The 26,658-nt window shown below is 44.8% G+C and overlaps 1 protein-coding gene across 1 annotated transcript; it reads right to left on the reverse strand.

The window, feature by feature from the left end:
- Window positions 1-3,611: 3,611 nt before the first annotated feature.
- On the reverse strand, window positions 3,612-21,987 carry TSPAN15 (tetraspanin 15). The gene is made up of 8 exons (XM_030031211.1): window positions 21,794-21,987; window positions 16,152-16,337; window positions 14,107-14,181; window positions 12,063-12,158; window positions 10,382-10,498; window positions 6,849-6,896; window positions 5,355-5,471; window positions 3,612-4,871 (listed from the first exon to the last, which is right to left on the reverse strand). The coding sequence occupies exons 1-8, from the start codon at window positions 21,887-21,889 to the stop codon at window positions 4,719-4,721; spliced, it is 888 nt and encodes a 295-aa protein (XP_029887071.1). The 5' UTR covers window positions 21,890-21,987; the 3' UTR covers window positions 3,612-4,718.
- Between the last annotated feature and the right edge of the window lie 4,671 nt (window positions 21,988-26,658).

Raw genomic sequence — 26,658 nt, forward strand, 5'->3', positions numbered from 1 at the left:
CCGTGACAGGTTGTGACATGCAAACCGGTACCCAACGCCCAGAAGCGCGAGGTGGCTTTGCCCTGTTGTGCAGGCAGATCGGCTCTTCTCCTTCTTTCCGGGATGGCAGCTTTCACCTACCTCTACCTCTTCATCGAGGAAAAAAACTTTCCGTGGAAGAAAAAGTACCTCCTTCGAGGGAGCATGCTGGCAACGGGCAGGACGCCCGTTTTCCTGAGGGGATTTAACAGCTGCCTTTGCCGAGGGCTCTTATCGCTGCTGCGAGGCAAAATTTTAGCCCTTCGAGCTGCAGAGACAGACTTCAGGCCAGGAGCTGAATCCAAATGAAAGCAGTACTCCCATCCTGAGCGTGAAAACAAACTGTGGCTGGGTCAGTTTTAAGAAGCACGATGGACTCAACATAATTTTGACAAGTTAAACAGCAGCGTTGCTCTCACCACCACAGGTGAAGATGCCGCCCTCTCTCCCCTCTCCCCAGAAAAGTCTAGACATCGAACGAGGATGCAAACCCAAAGCAACTTCACGTGCCACCAACGTGCTCAGGGTCGAGCTGATCTCCCTGGCCCAGCAGAGCCCAGAGGATCCCAGGCAGCGGGAGAATCCGCACTCTGCGGCTGAACACCCACCCGATTATTTCTTACCCAAAAGCGATTCCTGAACCCACGCAAGCACCTTTTAATAGTCAGCTTGTACAGAAAAGTCACAAGCACTGGCAAGTCCTGGTGAAGAAAAGGGCCTTAGGAATACAAATCTGCAAAACAACTTTTAGCTAAATGGTTTTTAGATCTTAAACACCAATTTTTTTTCCCCATCAGTAGGAAATTAGCTCATCCCGCCTCTGAGGCTGTTTTTCCCCATGAGGTTGTAACGAGCAGCCGTATCCCAAGTGCCCCTCTCTGCCTCCCCAACAGACGCTAATTGCTGCAGAGGTTTGGGGCTAACGAGGGATTTCCAGCTTTGGGGGGACAAAGCCCATGGAAGCTGTGCCTGAATGAGGGGGGCTTTTGAAGCAGGGCAGGGGACAGGGCCACCGGAGAAACCCCGGTGCCATACGGACACACCGAGCGGAGACTTAATTCACGGTGAGCAGAGATTTAATTAGCGCCTTGCGATATGGCATACCCACACCACCAGAGGGAGAGCTGCTCGGCATTTGTCCTCCGTAACTGCGCTAATTAAAGATTTTTATCACGTAACATCATCATACAGCATATACCCTGTACGATGCTCCAGCCAGGCCCTCAGCTCACCAGCGTGCATCGCCCAAGTGCCATGCCAAGACTGTGCCAGGATGGCCTGTCATTACTTGAAATAGAGAGGTAAATCTCTGTTTCTAGCTGAACGGAGAGCGATTCTCAGCGCAAAGCCCCTCCACGTTGCTGAAGCGGCGCAGTGACCCTCCTCCCTGAACCCACAGGAGAGGGAGGGTGTTTAAATTGGGCATCACTGCCCGCTGGCTCGGCAGGCAGCCGGCACCGAGGAGCTGTTACAATCATTCGGTTTCCCCATCGTCGAACGGGCAAGCTGCTCCGCACCGCCGTCCCACGACAGGCAGGAAAGCTCCGGGATGCAGGCAGGAGAGAGGCAACGTAGGGCTCAGGCAGCAAGGACCGGCGGGGGTGATTTTTGCAGGCAGGGAGCACAAAGAGCTGCCCAACATCCACGGAGGGCAGGGCATTCGGGGGCACGTGGAGGATGAACCATAGGAAGCTCACAGTTGTCGGAGCACTTTAAAATTACACACACACACAAAAATCCCGTAACAGATCCAGGGCTTTGCAAAGTTGCCTCAGTCTTTTAAACAGCAGGCAAGGAGCGTTTTTAAGAGCAGGTTTAAGGATGCATCTGCGAGGAGTGGTCCAGCTGTGGCCGTTCCTGCCAGGAAGGCAGGGATTGAATTAGATCAGCCTTCTTCACCCATTTTAAAATCAACTTTCACGTCAGCTGCCTGGAAAAGCCCACGTGATCTTTGCTAGCATGGCCACAGTGGCTTTTACTTACAGCCAAACGCAAAAATCAGACCAGGACAACATTTTGAGTCTGGCCCTTTGCATATTTCCAGTTGATTTGCTTGTGGACACAGGGCTGTGCATATTTAAAAAGAAAATGCCGGGAGCTGGGTCGGTGGTGTGTGTGGAGCACCAGCCGGAGATGAGCCGCAGGTTCACTAACGCTGCGCCGCATCCCCTCCAGACCTCGCTCGTGTGGATGAACTGGGCAGGACCGAGCACAGCCCTGCAGGGTCAGCGGCTCGGGATAAAAACAGCTACTTGTAAGCACACAAAAGACCTCGTGCACAATACAAACCCACTCAAAAATCAATCTACTAACAGGACCTAGCATGGCCCACGGAGAAAAGCCAAGCCTCATGCTTGAGAGCAAATTCATGCCCCCATCGCAGTCTCCCCATCATCTCCCACGGCTCGGGTGCCTGGAGGCAGCTGAGCAGAGACCTGCTGCATCCTTCTCCAGCCGCCTCCTGATCAGCATCATCCTTCCCTCCGGTCACCATGGGCCTATGAAGCAAAGAATTAAATTTCCTCAGATCCGAGGGAACGGGAAGGGTCAACAGTATTTGAATCAATCATTTATTAAACAAAGTCACACGTTTAGTCCGTGATTGTCAGGTAAACGCCCCCCCCCCACCCCCAGACACTGCGTATGACAGAGAGCACCGAGGAACGGCTGAAAATTCAGTACAGCCCACACATTTCCTTGCTAAAGGAGAATTGCTCCCTGGTATCCCCAAATACTCTCCCTGTTCCATTTAAACCACCCAAATTTTAACCATGCTTCCGTCATCTCCTGCTTTCCCAGGTATCTTCAAACCACCACGATATTTACTATTAGTAAAGAAAGAAAAATTACCTTTGTCATTCCTTCCTTCACAATTCATTACAGCCTTCCTGCCATCTCAAATTCGAGCTTTGGTCCCCTCTTGCTGAAGGCCAGAGCACGGTTCTGCCTCTGGCGATACCCCAGCTCCTGATAATTTCAGCTCCCACCTTCCCAGCACACGCTCCATAATATACCAATTTCAGCTTCGATCTTCCTATCCTGCACCAATAGCAGTTAGCTCGGTCCTCCGAAGTTGCCCCTTCCTTTTCCCCTTCCTCTCTTTGTACACATATCCACCCTTAAAACACACCTTGCTTCTTAACTTACCAAAAATACATTATTCAGGACAGAGACCAGGAAAATTTAGGTGACGACGATAAGGAGCAATTACATATGTAACCATGTGTGGGACCCAACGCTAGAGTGTGCTGTGTAGGACATAACCTCGCACTGCGGACGATGGGCTTGATAACGCTGCGGGATCTCTCTCTCTAGACACCGTCAGAAACACTGAAGAACTGGACGAGTCTTTTTTTTGGCTCCTGGAAACAGATGAAGCCTCCTCAGAAATCCTTGGTGAAGGTGGAGAGCTAAGCAGCAAACACCGAGTTTTGAAGAAAGCAGAAAACACGTCCAGGACAGGGAAATTAAAAAAAAAAAAAAAAAAAAAAAAAAAAAGCAGAAGAAAAGCAGCAAGGAGCGAATAATATCAGCTATTTCTCTGTATGGCTTAGAGGAGCGGCAGAAAAGAAGAGATTCACAAAGACAGGATGTAAACCAACCCCACTTTATTCTCATCCTGAATTTGTTTATCTTGTGATAGTTAGGTTTTGCATTTTGCCTGCAAGCCTGTCTGGGGCTGGAAAGACTGCAAAAACCCCAGAGCTCTCTGTGACTTCCCAAGTATTGTCTCAGATTCACTAGGAGAAGCAAACAAGGCACAGACCCTCGGTGACTGTCCAAAACCCCAGGCAAGTCAGCACCCAAGCCAGAATCACAGCTCAAGGTATTTCTACCTTTTGATTCAGCGTTTGAGGGACAGGCTTAACTTAGAAAAGAAAATAAAAAGCATTTTAAACAAAATCTTTGTGCTTTTTTTAAAAAAAAAACTTCTTGTTTTTATTTTGACAAGAAGAATAAAATTTAGAAACATCTCAACATACAACACTCCGAAAAATAAAAAATCATAAATCACCCAAGTTAATTTACTAAAGAGGAAAAATACAGTACATACAAGACTCAAACATCCCGTAAGTTTGTACAAAAGCCAGACAGTAATAAATTGCATTCAAAATATATCAAGCATTACCTGACTGATTCAACGTTGGCATTTGCCCCATTATCAAAAGGCACAAAAGACTGAGCAATGAAAGCGTTCAGCATCACATCCGTTATTGTCAGTAAATTGATCAAGATTAGCATAAAAAAAATTATTAAACACATGTTTAATATTCACCACGTAGATCAGTAAGAAATCTTTTTTGGAAGGAGTAAGAAAATAAAGTTGGAAAGGACAAACATTTAAATATGACACCCCTAGACACAAAGGCTCTTCCTAGAAATCTACCTTCCAATCTTCCCAGAATAGTTTTCACAGCTGCGTATCATTCGGCAATCATTCAAAAAAAGATTTAACGATCCGCAAGCCCACCTTCCAGCAGCGTCGTGATACCGCAGCAGCATCGTCGGCAGCGCGGAGCCCTTTTGGTGCGTCTTTGGTTGCAGACACACCGAGAGCGACGAGGCTACGGAGGTATCGGCGCGCCGCCGACCCACCGCCCGTCTGCTGGCTGCTTCGTTACACCCGTAGTCTGTAATAGCCAGCGCAAACCAGAACGGGTGGATTTGCCTTTTTTAAACCGTGTTTGAGGTTTCCGAAGTCACCCCGGGTAACACATGCAGCAGCCGGCTCCAGCAAACTCGGGGGCAGATCTCTGCCGCGCTTCTTCAAACAGTCTTTCGCTCAGCTTGTGCTCGGTGATGATATCTTCCACCCGAGTTATGTAAAGCAAGGATAACAACACTCCCAGGAACTGGGAAAGGAAGGGGCATCTCTAGTCAGACATCAAATACTGCTTATCTAACGCTTCTCGCAGCAGTTTTTACAAATTATGTACGCATACGTTGGATATACGGGCAGGTATACGGTAAGCATACAGGCACAAACTCACATTGTTGTTATTCTTGGCATATAGGGGTATAAACGGATCATTTTTGTGAAGAGCTAATACAACAGAAGAATTACCACCCCTGTGCCTTGGAGCATTAGAAAGTCTCAGTGGACGCAACCTGGGGGAGGAGAGGACTCAAAAAACCCAAGCAAAACCAAATTAACCCACCAAATCCCGCCATATATCACAGTAATGCTACTAAATTACCAGAATGCCACCTCAGCTTATCAGTTATGTTAAATTTAAATAAAAAATGATAATTAAATATAGTCAGATGGGATTTCGCGTACCGTAGCAACAAACCAGATACTCCCTTTAATGGATAACGCACTGGCCCCTTCTTACCTGGGGCAGCAATATGCCAAGCAGCACACCGGCCATGATGCTGTAGTTGTCCAAAAACCAAATAAGCACTGCATTCGTGCATCCTCGGACATATATAACATGCTGAACACTCAAGCGCTGCAAAATAACAGAGCAAACGTTCAAACAGGCAGTTGCACTGGCATATGATACAATAACACATGATAACTCAAAATTCAGGGACACAAATTTGGTCTTCATTCCCATCTCTTTAAACCCACTGAATTTAACAGAGACCTCATCACTAATTCTTCCGTCTGTTTTTAGGTTGTTCCACACCTGAAGGAGTTATTTCATTTTTTTTAAACCTTTTTTTGCAACTACTTTTCTAAAAGAAATGCATCCAATTCTCATTTCAGATGACTTGGAAAGTAGAGAAGTCTCTCTTTTGCTTTTATCTCTGCTTCCAGGTTGAAAGTACAGCAGTGGAAAAATATGAATTGTGGACCAAGTGCTTTGCAATAGACTCTAAAAAGGGCAGGAACAAGAGGATTTCAGATTCAGTCCTGCAAGCTGCGTGCACCGTGACCCCAACCCATAATATAGAAAGCACTTGAGGCTGCAAAGAGTCCTAAGCAGATGAATAGGGTAAAGTTAAGCGTATGCTTAAGTGCTTTGGGCGTTAGAGCCAGGCTGGAGCGTTTAGGTGATTAAGCCATAAATCACTGAATCTAAATGAAGACAGGTCATATGTAAAGATAACCAGTAATCCCAAAAACCAACAACTGAAGCTGGCATTGTGCGCCAAGTGCCTCAAATGAGCTGGGGAGAGGGGCTTTTTCCAACCAACCCCCCGCACCAGCACTCCAAAGCTAGGAGTGGAGAACTCCCAGCAGATCCAATTACTGATTTCCCTTCTTAATCACACCACAATTAGTGCCTTGAGCCGGCAATCTCTACTCTGGAGTCACCGGGGCTATTCCCAAGAGGGAAGACTGAAGAAGGAGGCAGCCCCATCCCGCTCCTGGAGGGAGGAGAGGGCTGCCAACACAACCTGGGAAGTCCCGCTCCTCTTCCAGGAATAACTATTACACGCTTAAAAATAAAACACCCACCACCGGAATATAAAATACTTAGAAACAGCAAAGTTGACTTTACCGAAACCAATTTTTCTAGGTGAGAAACTTCGGCTTTTAAGTATTAAAAGCTTTCCCCAACTCAAGTCACTGATTAAAAGTAGGAAAGCAGCTTTCTTTGCATTAATTGTGCGATTAGCATAAGGGGGATGACCTTTGGGAAGACGCGCTTCATGCATGTCAACCAAGGAATCGTGAAAGATACAAAGAAGGGAAGGTACCACAATCAGACAAGAGTAGTTGTTTTACTGTATGAAAGTTTTTCCAGATAAAATAATTTTAATTGCTGATTTAACTGTCTGGTAGATTTAAACATGCAGAAGACAATTTCATAACTGACCAAAAAAACGCAGAGAAGCACCACCCTTTGCCACGACAGGGTGGACACTCGTTACGTTACCTCTTTGTCAATGGTTTTGTATCCACACATAGTGTTGATAATATCTGTCTGAAAAGAAAACAACAAATATAAACGGCAGCAGAAAACAAAAATCACAAAAAAATTATTTTTACTCTTCTTGTGTTCACCAAGCTCGTACAAAAGCAACAACAGGGTTACTTCTCAGTCCAACACTGGTTTCTTCCAGCAGCCCCAGGGTCAGATTTACATAGAGCTCTACATGATTTTAGAGAAATCAGTATTGCCAGTGTGTCACGACACAAGACATTTGAACCGTATCTATCCAGCAAAACCAGCGTGGCATCAGAAACCAAAGCTAGCTGTTACAGAGCTGTACGCCACAGCTGTTTCCACAAAACGAACAGCTGGTTTTAATTTTAAGGCCTTAATAACTTAACACATCTTATTAAGAAAACCAGGGGTTAACATGGCTATCATGCCATCCCGATGACAAATTTAAGCTCAGAAATATCTCAACCCCAAGTAACGTCCAATACTAGGAATGCTTACACGAACATTTTACAAGAGCAAATTTATTATATTTTTATATACCATTTTATATATATGAATATAAAATTCATATATTCAAAAAAAGACTGAATGCTTGCATTCATCACAGATTACTAACGCATTTTCTGTAGCCCTTGAATATTTCGCATGGCTCTAACTGGCCTGCCAAAGCTAGCCTGAAAATACCATCCTTCACTTACAAATCAGCTAACGTAAAGCCCACCGGCATCAAAGGAAGCAATGAACAAAGCCATGGCAGAAAATGAGAATATGCAAATGAGGAAAATAAGGCGGAACAAACTCTACTGTATTGATATACCCTCCCTGAAAATTAAAACAAGATGCAGAAATGAGATTTCTAAACGCCGGTGGCCTCTGAGCGATGGGCTGGGGTTCCCAGGTCACCTCCCCAAGAAGGAAGGGAGACGTTTGCAAAAGATGGAAGGAGGACGGGTGTTACAAAATGGCAGAAACACCAGCCAGGGTCAAGTTTTTTAAGCCCCCAAAAAGCCAGGCTCTCACCTTGAACACGCAACTGGCTGACAAGCAAGGTTCGGCACGTTCCTAAAAAAACCCGCTCTATTTCACAGGTCCGTTGAGGGGTACCCAGCTGTCAACCACAGGTAATAAATACTCTTGGAAGTCAAAGTTTGCCATACTAGGCATCAACGTGTTGCTGTGTCTGCTGTGAGCGATTTCACATCTACAAAACGCTTGAGCCTAACCGACAAACGCGGGGCCATCCCCAAAATACGGGACTGCAAGCAACACAGTCACATCATTTAATTTTAAACACAGCATTTCCTAACAGGACATCGTGGCACAAGAAAATGTATGCAACGGAGATAAATACATTAGAAACAGAGGTTTACAGGCATCTGGGGACTAATTTTTATCTGCTACACTAGCGTAAGTCTTTAATAAATACTTCAACTTAAAAATAGTCCCTCCAGAGCCCCCCCCAGTATGAGCCTGGCTCATGTTAGCACGAGGCTTTTTCAGAGGATCAGAATCCAACCTCTGACATTAGCAGGAGTTTTCCATGACTACAAAGCAAATGAGTAATCACAAACCGTATCTGTAGTTTTCCAGGACAGAAACCAGCCTGTATTTGGAAGCATTTGTCAAACATACAAGATTTATACATCTTCTGGTTGGTTTGTTGGTTTTTTTTTTTTTTTTTTTTTTCCTCCAAGGCAGCTGGCCATACAGCCATGGTGTTAGTGTCATCCTGCCGAGTACGCGTCCGCACCGCTTGGACTTCACGAGGCAGATCCACGGCATCCCGGTGCGGCAAAGCCACAAGCCCTCACGTACCGCAGCGTCTTGCTGAACACCCTACCCTTAAATAAGAAGTTTGCTTGTTCTTTTGGGGCTTCTCCCTGCCTTTCGATTAATTTCCCTGAGCTTAACACTTTGCAGGCTACCTTTAGGCTGCAACTAGTCTTGTCCCCCCCTCCGCAGTTGCCAATGAAGCATACGGAGGATATACTCCCTCTTTTCCTCGGCAAAGTTTTTATTTTAGCGCTTTCCTGCCTGCCAGGTTGCATTGGAAATCCTCGACACGTTTTGATTATTTGTGCCACAGCTGGAAAGTGCACCTGGCGTTATTAGTCACCGATTATTGCACTGCTTCGCCTTCACAGCACTGCTGTATTTCCACGCTCATCGACTAACCTTTTAAAACAAGACTAAAAAAGAAAAATGAGAGCTACAGAAAAACAAGCGGTACTTTGAATGTCTCCTAAAAAGCCAGATTGCTCTTGACTAAACAGCTCTATCTTCCTTTACCATCAGCTGAGGGCAAAATCCTGAGTTGTTCTGCTCACTGCAGCTGCGGATCAGCAGATATTTTCACATACACGACTTTCTTGTTCTCAAACACCTAAGACTTAAAGCATAACTATTTAGCTTTGGTTTCTGAGAATAAATCAAAGCTCAGTGCAGATTTAAACAGACTCTTTCTCATACAAAAAAAATGTGTAAGCATACGTAATAAACACCTTCATATTATACACATTTCTCAGCAACACCTCCTAGCACGATTACTGACACAATTATTGCATTTATTTTCCCTTTTTTTGATTAAACAGCCAAGCTCAAGGCAGAAATTGAAAGGGCAGCACGTATCAGGCACCAGTAGGCTATCCATCATGAGCTCTACCACATCTGCTCTTACACATACTCAACTTCTCTGTCTCACATTCAGACCAAAGACCAAAACCCAGTGAGGCTGGGATTGCCCATACTGGTTTTAAGTTGAGGAACAGTTCTTTATCAAATTCAGCATGACATCCATCCCTCAAATGAAAAGCGATGAATTCAAACTGCTGAAATTTATATAAAACACATTTACGTGGAACTTAACGCCTGCTCCTAGTGCTGCCAGCACCAGTTAATACCAGTTCATCACAGACTGAGAAACTGGTCCAGACTCCAGCTGACTGGCTGTCCTTCCAGGGCGGATTTTACAGGGTGGCAAGGCAGGCAGTTTTCAAGGATGGGTTAGGGCAGAGCAGCAGCTCCGGTCTAGACCTGCACCCACAAGGATGCGCTGAGCCTGAGGTCCTTCGCCCACATTTCTGGATTCTTCTGGATGGCGGGGTCGTTCTCTTTGGTTTTTAATTCACACAGCAGCTGGTGCACATCACTCCAACCCCCACCCACAGAAGCAAATCGGAGCCCAGGCTTCCTGGCAATGCTGGAGCAGCAAACCCTGGGGAAAACACCAGCAAAACTTTATTTTAAGCAGCCCTGGTCCAGGCGAGCCATGAGGTTAGAGGAGCTCCCGGGATCTCTTCTGCATTTCCAGGACTGCGTTGTGTGACCGTAGGACTGACCAGAGCCAACGCATCCAATTCATTATTTTCTCCTTTTCAAGCTGTCAAGACCAACGGATCCATAGCTCCCATTTTCGGGAGGGACCCATTTTCCTTTGCTTCTTCCCCCAGACTTTCTCAAGGAAGGTACGTTTTTAAGCGAACGCCGGCGACCCGACAGAGAGCAGCGATGCCGGGACTTACCTTATTTGTGACACAGCAAGTGTAGGGCACCCCGCAGGCCAGCGGTCCCGGCGCCGCACAGTTGTGGTACACGTTTTGTGACCAATCTTTATAATCTTCCCCACCGCAGCACTTAAACTGGAAAAAAACGACACAAAAGGCAAAGGGGGAAAAAAAAAAAAAATCGTATCTTAACAGAAACTCCTCTACTAAGTAGAAAAGAAAGTAAGAATAAAACAGTTTTAAGAGCGCTGAACTACCCAGCAATTCTGTCATTTTATCAGCAAGGCACATACGAATGTATACGATAGATACAACTGAAAAGAATGAAAGATACAGGCAGCGCTCCTCCATCACTCGTCGAGCTATTACCCAGGGTGCCAGAAGAAAGTACTTGGTGCTAACTTCCACCTCCCATCTTTTCCGAGTTGAAAAATTTTCTTTTCGGGTCTGGACATCGTTAAGCAATGTTTTTACATTCATTCCATCTCGAGCTGTAATATACTACCTCAGGTTTTTTAAGGATTGTGACTACATTTCTAAAAGACAAAAGTGCTGCTATAAAGTATAAAAATAATCTCACCGAAACATTTTGGGTGTAATTTAGTAGAACTGAAATCTGGCAAACAAATACTGTAAGTTTACACTGACTTAATACAAATATTCACTTTATATTTTAAACGAAGGGAAAAGGAGCAGTTTATTTAATCACTAATGTTTATTCGCTGTACGTATACATAATTTTGGGCAGTGCATGGAAACTTTAAAGCATTATGAAGTCTAATGACAAAATTTCCTCAGAATGGTTTGCTTTTGACAGACTTTCCATGCTAACTTTGTTTTTCAAAGCAGGCTGCCATCTCCATAACGATGTCATAAAATATACATATCACTTCCTAAGTTAACTTTTTTTTTTTTTAAATCATTACTTGGCATGCTCACTGACATCACATGGGCCCTGACATCACATTTCTGAACATTTTCTGCTTCTTCTATAGTCTCTGAACTGCATAGCAGAACTCTTCAATAATCCAATAAACATTTCAACACACCAGCCTTAGGAAAAAAAAAAAGGCTGTGAGTCAACTACACGTGCCATTAAGTAATGCTCAGCTGGGCTCAACACAATTTTGGAATTTTAATTACAGGTATATACACTTCCATGGGCATTTCCTTTGAATAAACACCTTGTTAAAGAGCTTGCTATGTGCCCTCAAGTGAAAATACAGCGGCCCAGGTTCAAATGGCCTAACTGCCACCTAATTTCTCTCTATCCGGTGCCTCCCGTTAACGAGATGCTTTTGAATGTCTTGGACCAGCCAGCAGAAATGCTAAGCGCAAGAACTTGGGTGGAATTTAGGCTGAATTTGTCAGAATCTGGCTGTGGGGCCCCTATAAGCCTACACGTTTGCAGGATCTGGCCTTGAGCATCCAAATCACACCCACCAAGGGAAAAGCGGCATTTTGCCCTCTGCTCCTTGCAGTGATTTAGAGGGCTTCAAATGCCAGCTGGGATGCTGGAGGAGCCCTGACCGCAGCCACGCCGTAACAGACGATGTGTCAGATCTCACCCCCCACATCAGTAAGAATTTGATTATCACATCACTGGAAAAATGCAAAGCTGTCGCCAAGGACCCTAACGCATCTCGGCACTGAATTAGTCCCAGGAAAAAAAAAAACAAACAAACAACGACCAACCAACCCGCTTTTGAACAGAATCCATGATGTTCTTGAAGTCTAAATCATCGTAGTAATTCTCAATTCCTCTTCTAATATTATTGTTCAAAAAGTTGATTGTCTAGAAGGCAAAAGCGAAACAAGATTCACAGGTTACACACGCCGAAGCAAAATTAAAAGAGCAGGTTAAAGTGACAAGTGTAACTGATGAGCACAAATGGAAAGGCTTTTTTTTCTTTTTTTTTTTTAAGAAAAAAGAAATACCTGTTAAAAAGAAATGATAGCACAGTCTGTTCTCTTTTAAGGCAGCAGCCTCACTGCTGGTTTTGTGCTGAGAAGTGCTAACAGTGTGACACCTCTCCACAACAGAGTTTTCAACATCCAGCACAATTACAGCATAGCAAAAACTAGGACTAATCATAACCAGAATGTAACAACTTTCCTTTCAGTCCAGCTGCTAAAATGATCGAAGTTAAATCCTTACAGGTCAGAAAGAAACCTGAGATACACCTACTCATTTTCTCAGTATTACAAACTGCAACACTTAAAACCAAAACAGAACAAAAACCATTATCACATCAGTGATTAGAAATAACAGGGAATTTTGCAGGACTATCCTAAATGGCCAAGAATAAACAGCAGCAAATACCGACTACTCTCGTGCTACCCGTATCACCTCGTTTAGACTTGACAGATTTGAGAAGGAAATAGAGAAAGAAATGGGAAAAATCAATGAGGCATGCAAAACAATCAGCATTTAAATAGAGGCTATTACCCTAAGGTTTTATTAAATACTTCCTTCTCCTCCCTACACTAACCCCAACTTCTCCCTTAACCTCAGAAAACAAGCAAAGAAACCTGCCCCTGAGTGCAGCTGTCCTGCTCAGCCAGCCAACACACGTGTCGGGAAAACGCTTACTGCACAAAAACCCCCAAAATACATTTTCTTTGTCCAAAAGTCAACCGCAATTCCTCCTCGCCCTCTCAGCAAATACCATCTTTGGCATTTACTTAATTTTCTGCCAACCAAATTCTCTGCATCCCGTGATGCCCACACTCCCACACCACGCAGGCTGATCTGCTCCCTTCGGATGAGTCTGGTGCTCCCACCGCAATTCAGAATAAATCCTTGCACAGGGCCAAAGCAACGTCTACGGCAACGGCCAACGACGGCTTCTAGAACTGCTCTCACAAGTCAAGTTCACGACTCCAGTCCAGCATGGAGTAAGAAGAAAACACTAGCTAGGGAGAACATACTACTACTTCAAAATAACAATGAGTTGTTATTTTTAAAAAAAACTCTTTTTTAAAGCTTTTTTTTTTTTTTTTAAGTAACGTGTAACATAGTATGCACGACTTCTTTTTGTGGAAATGAGATTGGTAGGATTGGGGTGGGGAGGGAAGAGGTCGTGTTATTCAGCATCTCCTTTTAATGCTCATATTTTGCCAGGTTTGACAAAAAAAATCAAAGCACAGAAATCTAGTACTTGCCATGGTGAACACATTTGTGTTTTAAAACATTTCTAACACTCAAAAAAAAAAAATAGTCTGCCGCTTTCCATTTAGAAAAATTAAGGTTTTTATACAATTATAGCATGCTTGTAAATGATGGGGTCTCCTATAGAAATTAGTTACGCTGCTTATGGATGTGGGCAGGGAAGAGCTGTGCTTCATATACGGTAAAACATTTTGGCTACTAAAAACCACCAGTCTCCAAATCCACCTGGAAACTTCCCGAATCAGCTGTCTGATTCGAGAAGGCAAATGAGAAGAAAGCACTTTGTAATACACGAAGAGCTGGAAACTCCTTTTGCCCATATTGCACATTCTTAAGTTACCAGGTTTTCTCCAAATTCTTTGATCTGGAATTCATCTCCAGAACGGGTGGCCAATCCCACCCATCCCCGAACCTGAAAGGCCCTGAAAAGTCTGGACCTGCCTTCAGACCTCCATCAATTAGTGCTCAGGTGACAATCTTAACACCTTTTATTTGCTCAGTAGCGTAGCTGTAACATCATGGCTTGTGAGTAATGTTCTTGGTGATCAAAACCCAAACGCAAGCGGCTCACCTGGTTTCTGAAGATCAGGGCCACCACTCCACCAGTCAGCTCAATCAGCAAGCAGATACCAAGAATGTACATGAACTGCAGAAAAACAATTGCAAGTGAGACCTTAAACAGAACAAACCCCAATTATTCTTTCAATTAGTGGCCTTAAGTCTGTAACATTCAATCGCCAGCACACTTGGCTTTCTGCATACGAGATGTCATTTTAAAGAAAGATATAAAATCATGGTTTTGTTCTTATAACGCTGTTCACGTCACAAGAACGCCTTTTTTCCTCACTTGAGTCATTCTGGTTTTGCCCAATTGGCGAACACGTTATTTTGCTGCTTTGAATGGACTCAAAAGCAATAGATGCATTTATCACGCCAAGATACTTCTCTCCATAACAGCATCCCAGAGAAGCATATTAATGGACTGCTACAAACCACACCAAACTTTGTGGTTTTATGCTTCCTCTAAAAACACTACTTACCTGTTAGCTTTCTTTTCTTGGGTAAAGCAGTGCTTTAAGATAATTCAAACCACCTTCTACTAAGTTGCCAGTGTTGAATCAAAGCAAAATTCTGGGCTTGGCACCTTTTAGCGTGTTGCTGCAGAAGAGGGAACTGAGCTGTACTGCACTGCTGAGCCAGCTGAGCACAGAGGCTGCATGATGGGCACTGACAGGACTTACTGTGCTCAGTGGTAAGAAAAATTATACCTGCTAGCTGTCTATTTATTCATCTGTGTATAATATATATACGTGCTCGCTCACACACGACCACAACATACGCATCTGTGACTACTTATCAAAGCGCATGCAAAATAATATGAAGAAATCCATAGCAACACCGTGAGATAGCTGCAACATGCCAGTACTTGAAATGTTTTTCCAACCCAAAGGGTTCTTTAAGCATAAAAGATGGCTGATGAGTGAATTTAGGTCTGCTTCTTAACAATGAACTTCATCAGGAGCGAAGTTCTATGATCTCTCATCTGAAAATAATCTCTAATGCTCTACCCCAAAAGCTGGTTTAATTTCTGTGCTCTCAAAACCCAGTATCAGTGTCACAAATTCACCGGACAGATCTCTTTTCTCCTGCTAAATCTGGAATCAGCCTGAGAAGCAGACACTGGGGACTTTCTTTGTTTAAATACCCTACCGGGTTTGCTACCACAACAGGAACAGAAAATGTCCTCGGCATCGGACGAGGACACACCACCACACTCAGAGTGAAAGAAGCCACTACCGCCTAAGGACAGACTCTCAGTAAAATTCCAGCCTAATTTCAAAATCCACAGCTGCCTCTTGCTTTGGCCCATGTAACATGCCACGTATTGACCATTTCTTTACATCGAACTGACGCGAAGGCGAGAATTACTTTTTCGCGCTTTACTTTTAATTAAGTCGTATGCGCGACTTCCATCCGCAACCACAGCATTATACAGGAACTCCCCTAAAGACTCATTTGGAGAACCACCAGAGGCCACAGCTCATCTCTGCTGGTTCATCAAGCAGGTTCACGGCTGTTGGAAATCCCCCCGTACTGACGGGGAACGCTGCAACCAGACTTTGCCTTTTCCCTTGGCCGAAGAGCAGAACTCTTTCCTCTTCTCCAACACAGTTCCCCTAAGCAGGGCACGTGCCTATGGTATGGCCAGACCAGAGAAAAAGCAGGCACCGTGGCACCAGGCTAGCGTCAAATGGTATGTCGACAGCGGAGTTTGCGCAAGATCCACGCCGGCTGATAATAATGAACTTTCCTGGTTGTTTTCCATAAAGCCCTTAAGTATTGGAAAGCTGGTTTTCTCAGCGCCGGGCTCTGACCCTCGCCTGTCCTGTCACTGGCAAGACGAAATACTGCTGGCTCCCTGATGGAGGGACATCCATGGACTGCAGTTAGGGGACCTTTGCCGGAAAGCAGTTTCAGATTTAATTAAAATTAAAAAAAAACAACTTTAGGAAAATATTTTTCAATGTAGACATAGTTATGGGTTTGAATTCAGGTGACACTGAAAAGCAAAAGCAATGAGCCTTAAAAAGTAAGAATAAAAAGCCCAACACTTACTGCTTGAAGAAGGCATAAATTGTCTCTTAGAGAAGCCAGTACACCCACAAAAGATACCAGGAACATTATAATGCCCAAAAGTATTAAAATAATTGCTGGGGCTAGAAAGGCACTTTCCAGAGTTTTGTACTTTTGTCTTTCAACTTCTGCATAAATCCCAACCGCGAGGACAAGGGCTCCGATCACCTGAAACAGAAAAAGAGAAGAACACAGACATTACTCTTTCTCCCAGTAAACACAGAGATGACATTTTGTGAGTACACATGAACCTCTGACTACTCGCTTCAGAATTAATTATAAACAATGAAACACTCAAATCAGAAGTTTGGATTAAAAAAAAACCCAACAACTCAAAGACTAAAGCAGAAAAAAGCTGAGTTGGAAAAAACCCCAAGATTTGTTAATTTTAAAATATATTTAATAATGTTTTAACATTCTGGAAGTTAAACAAATTGAAACACATGTCACTGGCTGAAATGTAATTTATTACTCATCTGAGATGACATATATTACATATACTAACAAATGCCATGGCATTAAAGTTCCTCCTTTGCGTGTCTGTCTGTCCTTCCCTCTGTGTGTGTGTGTATATATATATATATATGTCTCTAACAGAACACAATTTCTAAGCCAGTCTGCAATCAACAGCTTGTATGTCCCTTCATAGCAGCTCCTACTGTATTTAGGCTCAGTAAATATGGCCAGGTGTATCCTATACCTCCCTTCCTCTTGCCATCAGGGGAAATGCACTGGATTAAAAAAAAAAAAAAAAACCAAAACCCAAAACACCAAAAACCACACCACACACACCACAAAAACGCAAGTTTGAAATTACGTTACTTTCTTGAACTACCACCAGATAAAGCTGACAAGTGAAACATTGCATTTCATTTAACAAGGTAAAGGTATTTCAGTCAAAATAAACACAGTTAAGTCAAAATCATTTGGTATGAAACCTACGGTGCGCTGCAAGTCGCTTTGCATTACGCTGAATTAAAAAAAAAAAAAAAAAAAAAAAAGCCCACAATACTTAACCATGAAAACTGCAGTGGAAAAACTTTCCTGCCGACTCTGACAGCCAGGCACGTCCTCGGGGAAGAGCCCAGATTCAAATGAATCATTTTGGCAACCTGATAAAAAACATGCCCCTTTTCTGACCTGACATTTCCGCAGGAACCCCGAGTCTGCTCCCTGCACACCAACGGCGAGGAGAACACACTTCTTAATTATACCAGGCTTTTGAATATCACATGGTATATCCCGGACAAAGGTCTAGATGAACACACGACATACTTAGTTGCAAGATCGTGGGCCCAACAGCTGAAATATTTTTTTTAATTACGGGATATCTTAAAATAAATAACAACTTACTGCAAATTCTTTCTTTTCTACAGGGATGAATAAAAAACCCAAAGGACAACATGTGGGGAAAGCCACCAAGTTGTCTTTTAAACAAGAAAAATCGCAGAAGGGTCCACCCATAAAAATAAACATACCGAAGCTATTTAAAAAGCAACTTAAAATTTTACATGACCAAATTCAGAGTAACTCTCCCTCTGACAAATTCAGAAATCGTGCCGTAAGGTTACGGGTGACAGAAGGGAAAACATGGTGGACAAGTAACAGGTACCCAAATTTACCACTTACATGCTCCTACTGTAAAACTGTAATTAGGGTTTTTTTATTACTGAATTGTCAATTTGTAGTGTTAGCTTTATTCTTTAAAAAATTCAATGGTTGTAATAATAGTATGTATTACTATAAATAGTACTATAAATATAGTAATAAATTATAAATGTCTTTTCAAGCAGATGACAACATAAACAAATCAGTTCAAAATTTTTAAATACAGCTATAACAATTGAGGAAAGAGTCTCAGAACCATACAAAACAATTACAGACTATAAAATTGGTGACTGTACATGTATATGGGATTCAAGAGTTCTAGTAGTAGGTAGTAGTAGTGTTTTTAAAAAATAAAAAATAAATTAAAAAAAACCCTAAAAACCTGACATCTTTGTGTCCAGACTGCATTCACCCTGCTCGGAAAGTAGCAGATAATACAACTTAAAGATGGACTCTCCCGCAAACACTAAAGCACCATTAACAAGTTAACGCTTGCCTGGTAGATTCCTTGCTTAGAAAATTTAAAAAAAAAACATTGGAGGTAAAACACAGGTATTAAAACTTGATGGGGATTATCTGAATTTCAGAAGTGTGCGTTGTTTCAAGGCTAGAACGTTTTACTGACATGACTTTTTCTTAGCCATAGCTTTCTCATCAAAACGTTCCATTTAAGAATTTTGTTGTTGTTGTTTTAAAGATTCAAAGGCGCCTGTGAGTAGAAATACAAGACGCATTCCCACTTTAAGAGCTTAAGACACATAGACACACATAGCAATCTTTATACACATACGTTATCTTCACCCCTTTCCATTTGCACTTCAGCTCACACACCCTCCAAGACCACTTCTAGCATTTTAAGCGTACAAGAAACTTCGGTCCTGCCTTTTGTGCTCTGACACCAGAAAAAAAAAAAAAAACCAAAATTCCCCCTTTCAAATTCCCACCTGTTACAGCTTTTACTGTCCCAAGGACCAAGGTGGCCGATACGCCATCCCAGACAAACGACAGGATTAAAGCGATTTTGTGACCCCCGGGGGATAAACAGGGAGCTCCTCACCGCTCCTCTGCTCTCTTCTCGAAGCGCACCAAGCCGCTTGCTCTGGCAGGCTTCGGGACCCCAGACATTAAAATGATGACACTCCCCAAGAAGAGGACTACAAAATACCCCTGTAATAAAACTCTCTCGAGCCATCCTAAATTAACGGTTCTGCAAACCGTGGCACAAAGAGGGCACGTGCCGCAGGGAGGCAGGCAGGCTTCGCGCTGCGTTCAGCAGCACCGCTGCTGTGCCAGGGGAAAAGCATCAGCTAACAAATAAAAAAAAAAAATCAGATCAACCTATTATATAGTAGACACACATGCAGATTTTGAAGCATAAGAAACTATTATGGAGCGGGAGGAAAGCCCACCTAAGTACAGGACTGAAATCCTCATTCCTTACAAGCAGAATTTATGCTTTTGTTATCTTCTATTTTTTTAAGCATTTAATAAAAGCCTTTTAAATCTTTAATACGGTCAAATCAACAGCAGCCAAGCAAATGCGCTAACTTCGCAATCATCCCATCCGTGCCTCTTGTCCGGGACCGTGCTCTCCCTTCCTGTGACCAGGGCTGGAAACTCAACTTCTACGGAGGTAGCCCACAAACATACTTTACTGTTTACATCCTGCATCCTTCACAACAGCCCCGAATTTGGCAATTCACACTGTGTCCGCAGGAAAAATTAACTGGCCTTGACTCACGTTACCTGAGTATCCACCAGCAAATACCAGGGACTTTCTCAGGGGCTTTTGCACGCACAGAAGTTGCTTTCCCAAGAGAAAGGAAAAACATTTATTTAGAAGTAGTGCTTTTAACCCTGTGTTTACAATACTTAAATAAAGTGCCTTCTCAACAACAGCACCTTCTGTTTAAAACGCTGGATGTTGTTTCCTCCAGGCAAGAAAAATTACATCACAGCCTCCTTCACCAGCAAAACGGTGGCCTGAAAAAGTTACAGGGACGACTAGTTTTTAAAAAAGCCCTGGGTGAAATGAGAAGACACAGCAGCGACAGGGCCTGTAGCAAACGTCCCCTCCGGCTCTCCCAGCGATGCTTTCATTTCCTTTCTGCTTTTAGATAAGGCTGATATTTAGTTCCTGGTGAGTTTAAGCAATCCTGGGGACTCGAATCCGGGTGTACATCACTCATAATGTACCGGAGGAACAGCAACAGCGGGGAGGAAAGCGAACGGCCTCGGCATCCCGTACGTCAAAGCCCCAAAAAGCAGCAAAAGAACACAAATCACCCAAAATTTAAGCAAGCCAATACTCCACAGCCAAACTTTACTCCCGTTTTCACCAATTAAAAAAAAAAAAAAAAGAGTCAGTAAGACTAGCACAGCCGAAAAAAAGAACCAGCCCGCTGATATTTACAGCTAATGAGATCTGCTTCACTAAGCTAGAATAAAAGAAAATTTCGAGAGAGAAACCCACGTGCCGTACCTCACACAATACGGCGTGTGTTCGGCCCGAACGCCGGGAGCACGCTGCCGGGCTTCCCGAGAACAAACGCCATCGGCCCCCATCACGCCTGCCGCCTTCTCTCCCTCCCCGAGTAAACCGTCTTCCCGGCTCGCTCTCGGTTATAAACAAGACCAGAGCGTTGAAAATCCAGAGCAAGGAACTACAAAGAGTAACTAAACTCCTCAGGCTACTTGAAAGAGGCTTTGTCCTTCGGGGACACTCAGAGAAACATTTCAGAAGGGTCCTTTTGCTGCTATGGGATTAATTTTTACATCCCACCAGCAAGGGCTCTTGCTGCCAACAGAAAACACGGAGTAGACAACATGCATGGTCCTTCGTGAAGGACGCCCTGCAAAAAAAAGGGCTTGAAAAATAACGCAACAAATTTCCCTTTTCCGAAAGTCGCACCTGCGGAATAGCTGAGGTGGAGTAACACGGGAAACTTCAGGAGTCAAAACCCAAGGGTTTTCCTTGGTTGGTTTGTCTGCTAAGAGAGACAAAAGATATCCAGGATCCCCAAAAGCCTGAATTACAGCCAAATTCTTTGCATTTCCATTTTTGTTCATCCTTAAACTGTAGCTTTAATCAGATACCTACGATCAATCAAACCTGGTGGATCTAAACCTCTTCTCCCACGCAACACGCCAAAAGCTTTATGCTCCCACCTTGTAATACCGTGTCTACCGAGACAGAAACAGAGCAGCAAAACAAGAGCTTAAGCAGCATATTAAACCGAAAGAGGCAGAAAGAAACCCCTCCTCAGCACAGCCAGGCAGCATCACCCCGGTATCCCGGAACGTGAAAAAGCACCTTTTAAAAATCACGATCCTTACAAGGAGCCCCGACTGCTCCTTCCAGCCCGGGGGGTGCCTGCTCGGGGTGAAATCTGCCACGTTTGGGAAGTCGGCGGTGACAGTCTGGACTATATGGATATACTATATAAGCAGGTGGGACTGTATCGCTTTGAGGAGGCAGCACGTGGGTTTTACCTGACGCCTGGCTGAGGACAGCAAGCGTGACACACCTTTAAGTTTTAAAGCCTCACAGCATCATCCAGCCGAGGCTCAGAACCACCCTGACGACTGACTTTGTAGGGCAAAGGCTTTATTTACCCAGCTCCCCTAGGGCGAAAAAAAAAGCCTCCTTTTAATACGTGCATAAACGACTTTCTACCTGCCAAACTTGCGAACCCCTTACAATTCCCCCATCCGCCAAAACCAGTTTGTCAGTCCTTAGGGAAAGCCGGGGAGCTACACCCACGGCCCCGGGTGTGCCAGCCAGCCACCGGCTCAGCAGCAGAAGCATTTCTTATTGCAAAACCCCGGTACTTCGCGCAAGGAGAGACACACACACACACACCCCCCCAATTCCCGAGAGGACCCCCACGCCCCCCCCCCCCCATACACCCCACGCCCGCCCCCGGGACCACCGATGCGCGGCCGCACGCTTGCCCACGCGTGTACAACCCCCCCCCCCCAGCCCACCCCACGCGTGGGCACCCACGGCTCCTCACCCAGAAGGTGGTGGAGTAGGTGATGAGGGTGAGCTTGAGGCAGAGGTAGGAGAACCTCCCGCAGTACCGCACTTGCTCCGCGTCCCCCGCCGCCATCCTGCCGCCCCGCAGCACCTGCTGCCGCCGCCCGGCTCCCTTCCCCTTCCCTCTCCTTCCCTTCCTTTCCCTTCCCTTCCCTCGCTCCTTCCCTCCCCTTCCCTTCCCTTCCCGGCGGGCCGTGCCCGGGGGAGGGAGCGGCCGCCCCGCCGGGCGGGCCCGGGGTGCCCCGGGGGTTGCACGGCGGAGAAATGCAAATAAAACCCGGGGCGGGGACGGCGAAAGCGAAGGGAAAAAGCTTCGAAACGTTCCGGCTTTTTCTTTTCTTTTTCTGGGTTTTTGTTTTTTTTTTTTTTTCCGCAATTTTCTTTGCAAATGCCTAGCTGCCGAGGGGTTGCCCGTTGAGGACAAACCCCGCAGCTGGAGACGTCAGGGGGACAAAAAAAAAAAAAAAAAAAAAAAAAAAAAAAAAATTAATAAATCTATCGCTGCTCAAACAGGCATCTAAGAGCGCTGCCGGAGCGCAGAGCAACGCACACAAACCTCTGCGACTGCCACGGAAGGCGGCGTGGATGTAAACCACCCAAACGTGAAGCTGCTGCTTCGCTGCTGGGGTTTTTGGTTAAGCGTACATCAACGTCGCAAAGCAGAATCCTTACGCTCTACAGCAGCCCAATTAAGCAATACCAGAGCCTTTACCTTTCGTTATAACACCCAAGCGATCGCGCGTGCGAAGAGGGTGCCGTCGTGCAAATACCACCGCCCTAGTGCAACAGCGAACGGGCATATCGCCCTGGCCGCGTTTTTTTATCCACATCCCGCTGCCGTGACAGTGGATCAGTGTTGGTCTTACACAGCCATCATGAACTGCAAACGCCATTCATGCCTACAAGATTAAATAAGCCCTTTCAAGCTGCCAGCGCTGCACTCCTGTGCCACAAAGGACTATTTTCCTCTGGGGAAAAAAAGTCTCATTCAAAGTGGCAGACAACTGTCACAGAGTTAGTTGTTGCATCCTGGCCCAGAGCAGAGACAGACGGCATTGAAAATCAGCGGCTGGTATCGGAGAAGATGAAGTGTGGCAGAATTTATTCTTAAATTACCTAGCAAAGAGACTGTGGAGAACCTCCGAGCTGCATATGTAGAACAGCGTAAGTGGTCGGTCGCACATCATTTTGTTAGGCACATACAATATAGCAGTAGTTGCTACCAAAACCTCTTTTATAAAGCCTAAAAAATATTCCTGGATAAGTCTGTTATAAAAAGTGCCATTGCTTTTGCATGCAGTGCTAAACTCCGCTTCTGGGAAACAAAAAATCCAGCCCAGGTCCCTGCCAGCGACAGAACAGCTCATCACCTCTTCCGTTTCTGACAATAATACATAATATGATGTCCTAGAGCACTCATCCTCTAAAATATCAACAACTTCAGCTTTGAGACAAATCTGCAAATATCCCTGACACTTACCAATGGCGTGCAGGCTGGAAATCCCACTGCGTATCGTGTAAGTGCTGGGAATTAGAGTCTACCACACGTTCTTCATGTCTCATGGGCATTGTTCACATCCAAACACGTTCCTGTCACTTACGCTTTTTCCTTGTTTGTGTATGTAACTGAATTAATAGTTTTGGTTCGACTGCCCTAATGCCTTACCTTGTCCTTCACGCTCTGATTTCTGCAAATAAAATTTCAGGGCACGACTGGCTGAATGGGGAAGCCGATTACCAGGAGTGTCCGTTTTCCTGTTGTTCTCACTCTGAACCGAGCCAATATGTCAAAACAGGTTCCTGTTATGAAACTGTATGAAAATAATTGAATAATCCTTTTCTTTGTCTGAATCCCAGACTTTGTCTAGACAATGAAATGGCAAGATTTCTGGACGCGATTGGTACAGTTTAGCAGTAAACGGTGGTTTAAAGTAAGATGTTACGAATTGCCTGCGGTGCTGAGGGTCCTTCTTGGTTGCGCTCTCTCCACCTCAGCCCGGTGCAGCACAGAGCTGCGGTTTTCCAACCGAGAGTTTGGCATCTCCGCCAGCATCGAGGCAGATCGTGCATTATAGCATCTGCTCCCGAGACCATCCAACGGCTCAGCTAGCGGTGGTTTTGTTCATGTTAAGGATCAGTAATTTCCACATTTCCTCCCTCGCCTCCAGGGCTACCAGGGTGGTTGCAAGTGTATACAAGGCATGGTGGATCCCACGGACAGTCTTCAAAAGCCGTGGTCTGCAGAGCGTTTGACCCAGGGCTTTAGGAGATCTGCAGAAAAGGAAAGTGAACCCGCAAGCTAGCCCTGCACCAAGGAGTGTCAAAAAGACCCTAAGCTTTTCAGAGCTACCAGCAGCATTTTTGCTGCTTTCTGCCAGCCCAAGCTGGCCTGATAAAGCTGGAGTCTGGCTGCATGTTGCCCGACCCAAGGTGGATGCTCATGGTCCTCACGTCCCGCTCTCAGGGCTGTTCCCTGCACAAAGGTCCTTGTCCCAAAGCAGAGTCCGGCGGGCAATACGATTAAAGCCTCTACTGCCTGTATTACCTTGTATTATTTTTCCAAAACACAAAATACACTTTACTCACCCTTCCTGACCTTCCAGACACAGATCTTTTGTTTGCATCTCTCACCCTTTGCTCAGGCCTGGAATGGGTGACTCAGCACGGTGACATTTGGCCTTGAACAATCCTGCCCATAATAAAAACAACAGTGAAACCAGCCAAACCCAAACCCCCTGCTCTCAGATAGCCCCTTTCCCCAATATAACTCCAAAATCATTGGGGAGGCGGGTTTTGCCCACAGTCCCACGCAATCGCGCGTTTCCTGAGGAATTTGTAAAAAATCGCTCCAGTTTGCAAGTCAAAAGGCCGACAGCACGCGCTACGTCACTGGCCAGGCTCCAGGACGATAACCTTGTCGAGGCACAACCAGCAAACGAATAAAAGGTGTGGGTGTGTATAACCGAAAGCAAGTCCTCGCTGACTTGTACGATGAAATGTTGACCAAAGGGTGGCTGCTCTCCGATTAGAACCTGAGTTAACAGATCAGGGACTGGGGCAGATTGCTCGGAAGGAGGTTCCTAGGAACTGCGGGCACCCTGCCCATCTTCAAAGTCAGCTGAGAGAGGTTATGGGTTTCCACATTGAAACATCAAAAAGTACAGTCCTTTTTCTAAGCGCTTGCTTATATTCTGCTTTCTATAACAAAGACTTATTAAGCACTTTAGCTGTGCTCTCAGCTAAACATACGGAGGTTTTTGCTCATATTCTCCTTGGAATTTTAAGAGATTTGAGAGAGACAAAGAAAAAAATCTGAAGAACACTATTAGCTGTTGAATTCGTATTGCAAATCATGAGCAGCCCTCCTGGACTCTATACAGAAAGTGGAAGGTTCATAAGCTGTTTAATGAGGTGTCAGTGGAAGACTTTCGAGAAGAGCCTGGAACAGCTTTGCAACACATATGAGAAGATACATACAAGTGTATTTTTGCAGTTTCTCGGTAGGGAAGTGAGTGGGATTACCTGTAGGGAAGACCATCACGAGGAGAAGGAGATATTACGCGTAGTACTACAGGTATTCATTTCTAAAAAAACAACACTTGGGTAATACCGTATCAGAGAAGACCTCTTTTAAAGAGTTGCAGTCGTTAGGTGATGGGTTAACTGAAGGCTGCCTCCAGAAATTAATGAAGCAACGAAAGAGTCCAGGCCGAGCTGGTGGAAAGGATCCTGAACTGATAAATACTGCCCCGTTACAGGGGAGCCTGGCACAGCTCCAGCTCCAGCAACTACAGGAGCTGGAAAATTACTGCCATCCTAGGAGTTTTTTCCTTTATGTTACTTTCTCAATCCTGAAAACAGGCTTTAATATCTGAAAACAGGTTTTAATACCTGAAACGCTTTCAGCTTCCAGCAGAGTAGGCACAAGCCAGTGCCAAGTACTCTTTGAAATCTCAGTCTCAACACGTTACTTATATTTATGTCCTTTACTGCAAAGCTGACAGCGAGCAAGAGCGCTGTGCTCCGAGCAGAGACGGGACTCGGGGGTTCCCCTTATCTGCTGGGACCAGATACTCCTTCTTGCACGCGTGAGGTCAATAAGTTTCTACAGGACACGCTGGGAAAGGGGATGCAGCGGTCCGAAGGGGGAATGCCCCTCGTTCAGCACCTCAGCGTCACGGAACGTGGAGGCTGGGAGCTGAGGATCCTCTGGATGTTTCTATACTAGAGAGCAGCCGGAGAAGGATTTCTGGAGCTCCGGATGAGATCCTGGGTGCCAACTTCCCACTGAAGCCTCATTAGAAATCCCAGCTCAGGTCTGGCCTTCACAAATGCCTCTCTCCTGGCATTATTCGCTGGCAACACTTCAAGCACCAACAGGACATGTTGATGTAATTTAAATAAATTAAATCATACCAAATCTACTAAATATGGCTGGTCATATTATAAAGGGCAGTCACCATTAAGTAAAACATAACAAAAATGCAGATAAGCCTCCAAATAGTTGCAGAGAGCAAGACCACCTTGCTAAAATTGCACCAAATATATTTTGTTTCTTTCTTGCTATGAGAGCTCGCAGGAAGCCAGGGAGGATCCTGGAAACACAAGGATTGCAGGACTGGTAAACCTGGCAAAGTAGCTACCCTTGCATTTAAGCCTGTAAAATCCTGACATAGCAGCATGTCCATTTCAGAGGTTATTTCAAAACGGGGGGGGGGGGGGGTGGTGGTGTTTGAAGTACCACTTTGCTATGTTTGATTTGATGTCAAATTGGTTGTTTAGTTTTTGCCTGCAAGAGACTCCACCTCCTTTCAAAGTTCCCTTAAACCTTGTAGATAATTT

This window comes from Aquila chrysaetos, chromosome 11 (genome assembly GCF_900496995.4).
Source record: "Aquila chrysaetos chrysaetos chromosome 11, bAquChr1.4, whole genome shotgun sequence".
NCBI classification, from domain to species: domain Eukaryota; kingdom Metazoa; phylum Chordata; class Aves; order Accipitriformes; family Accipitridae; genus Aquila; species Aquila chrysaetos.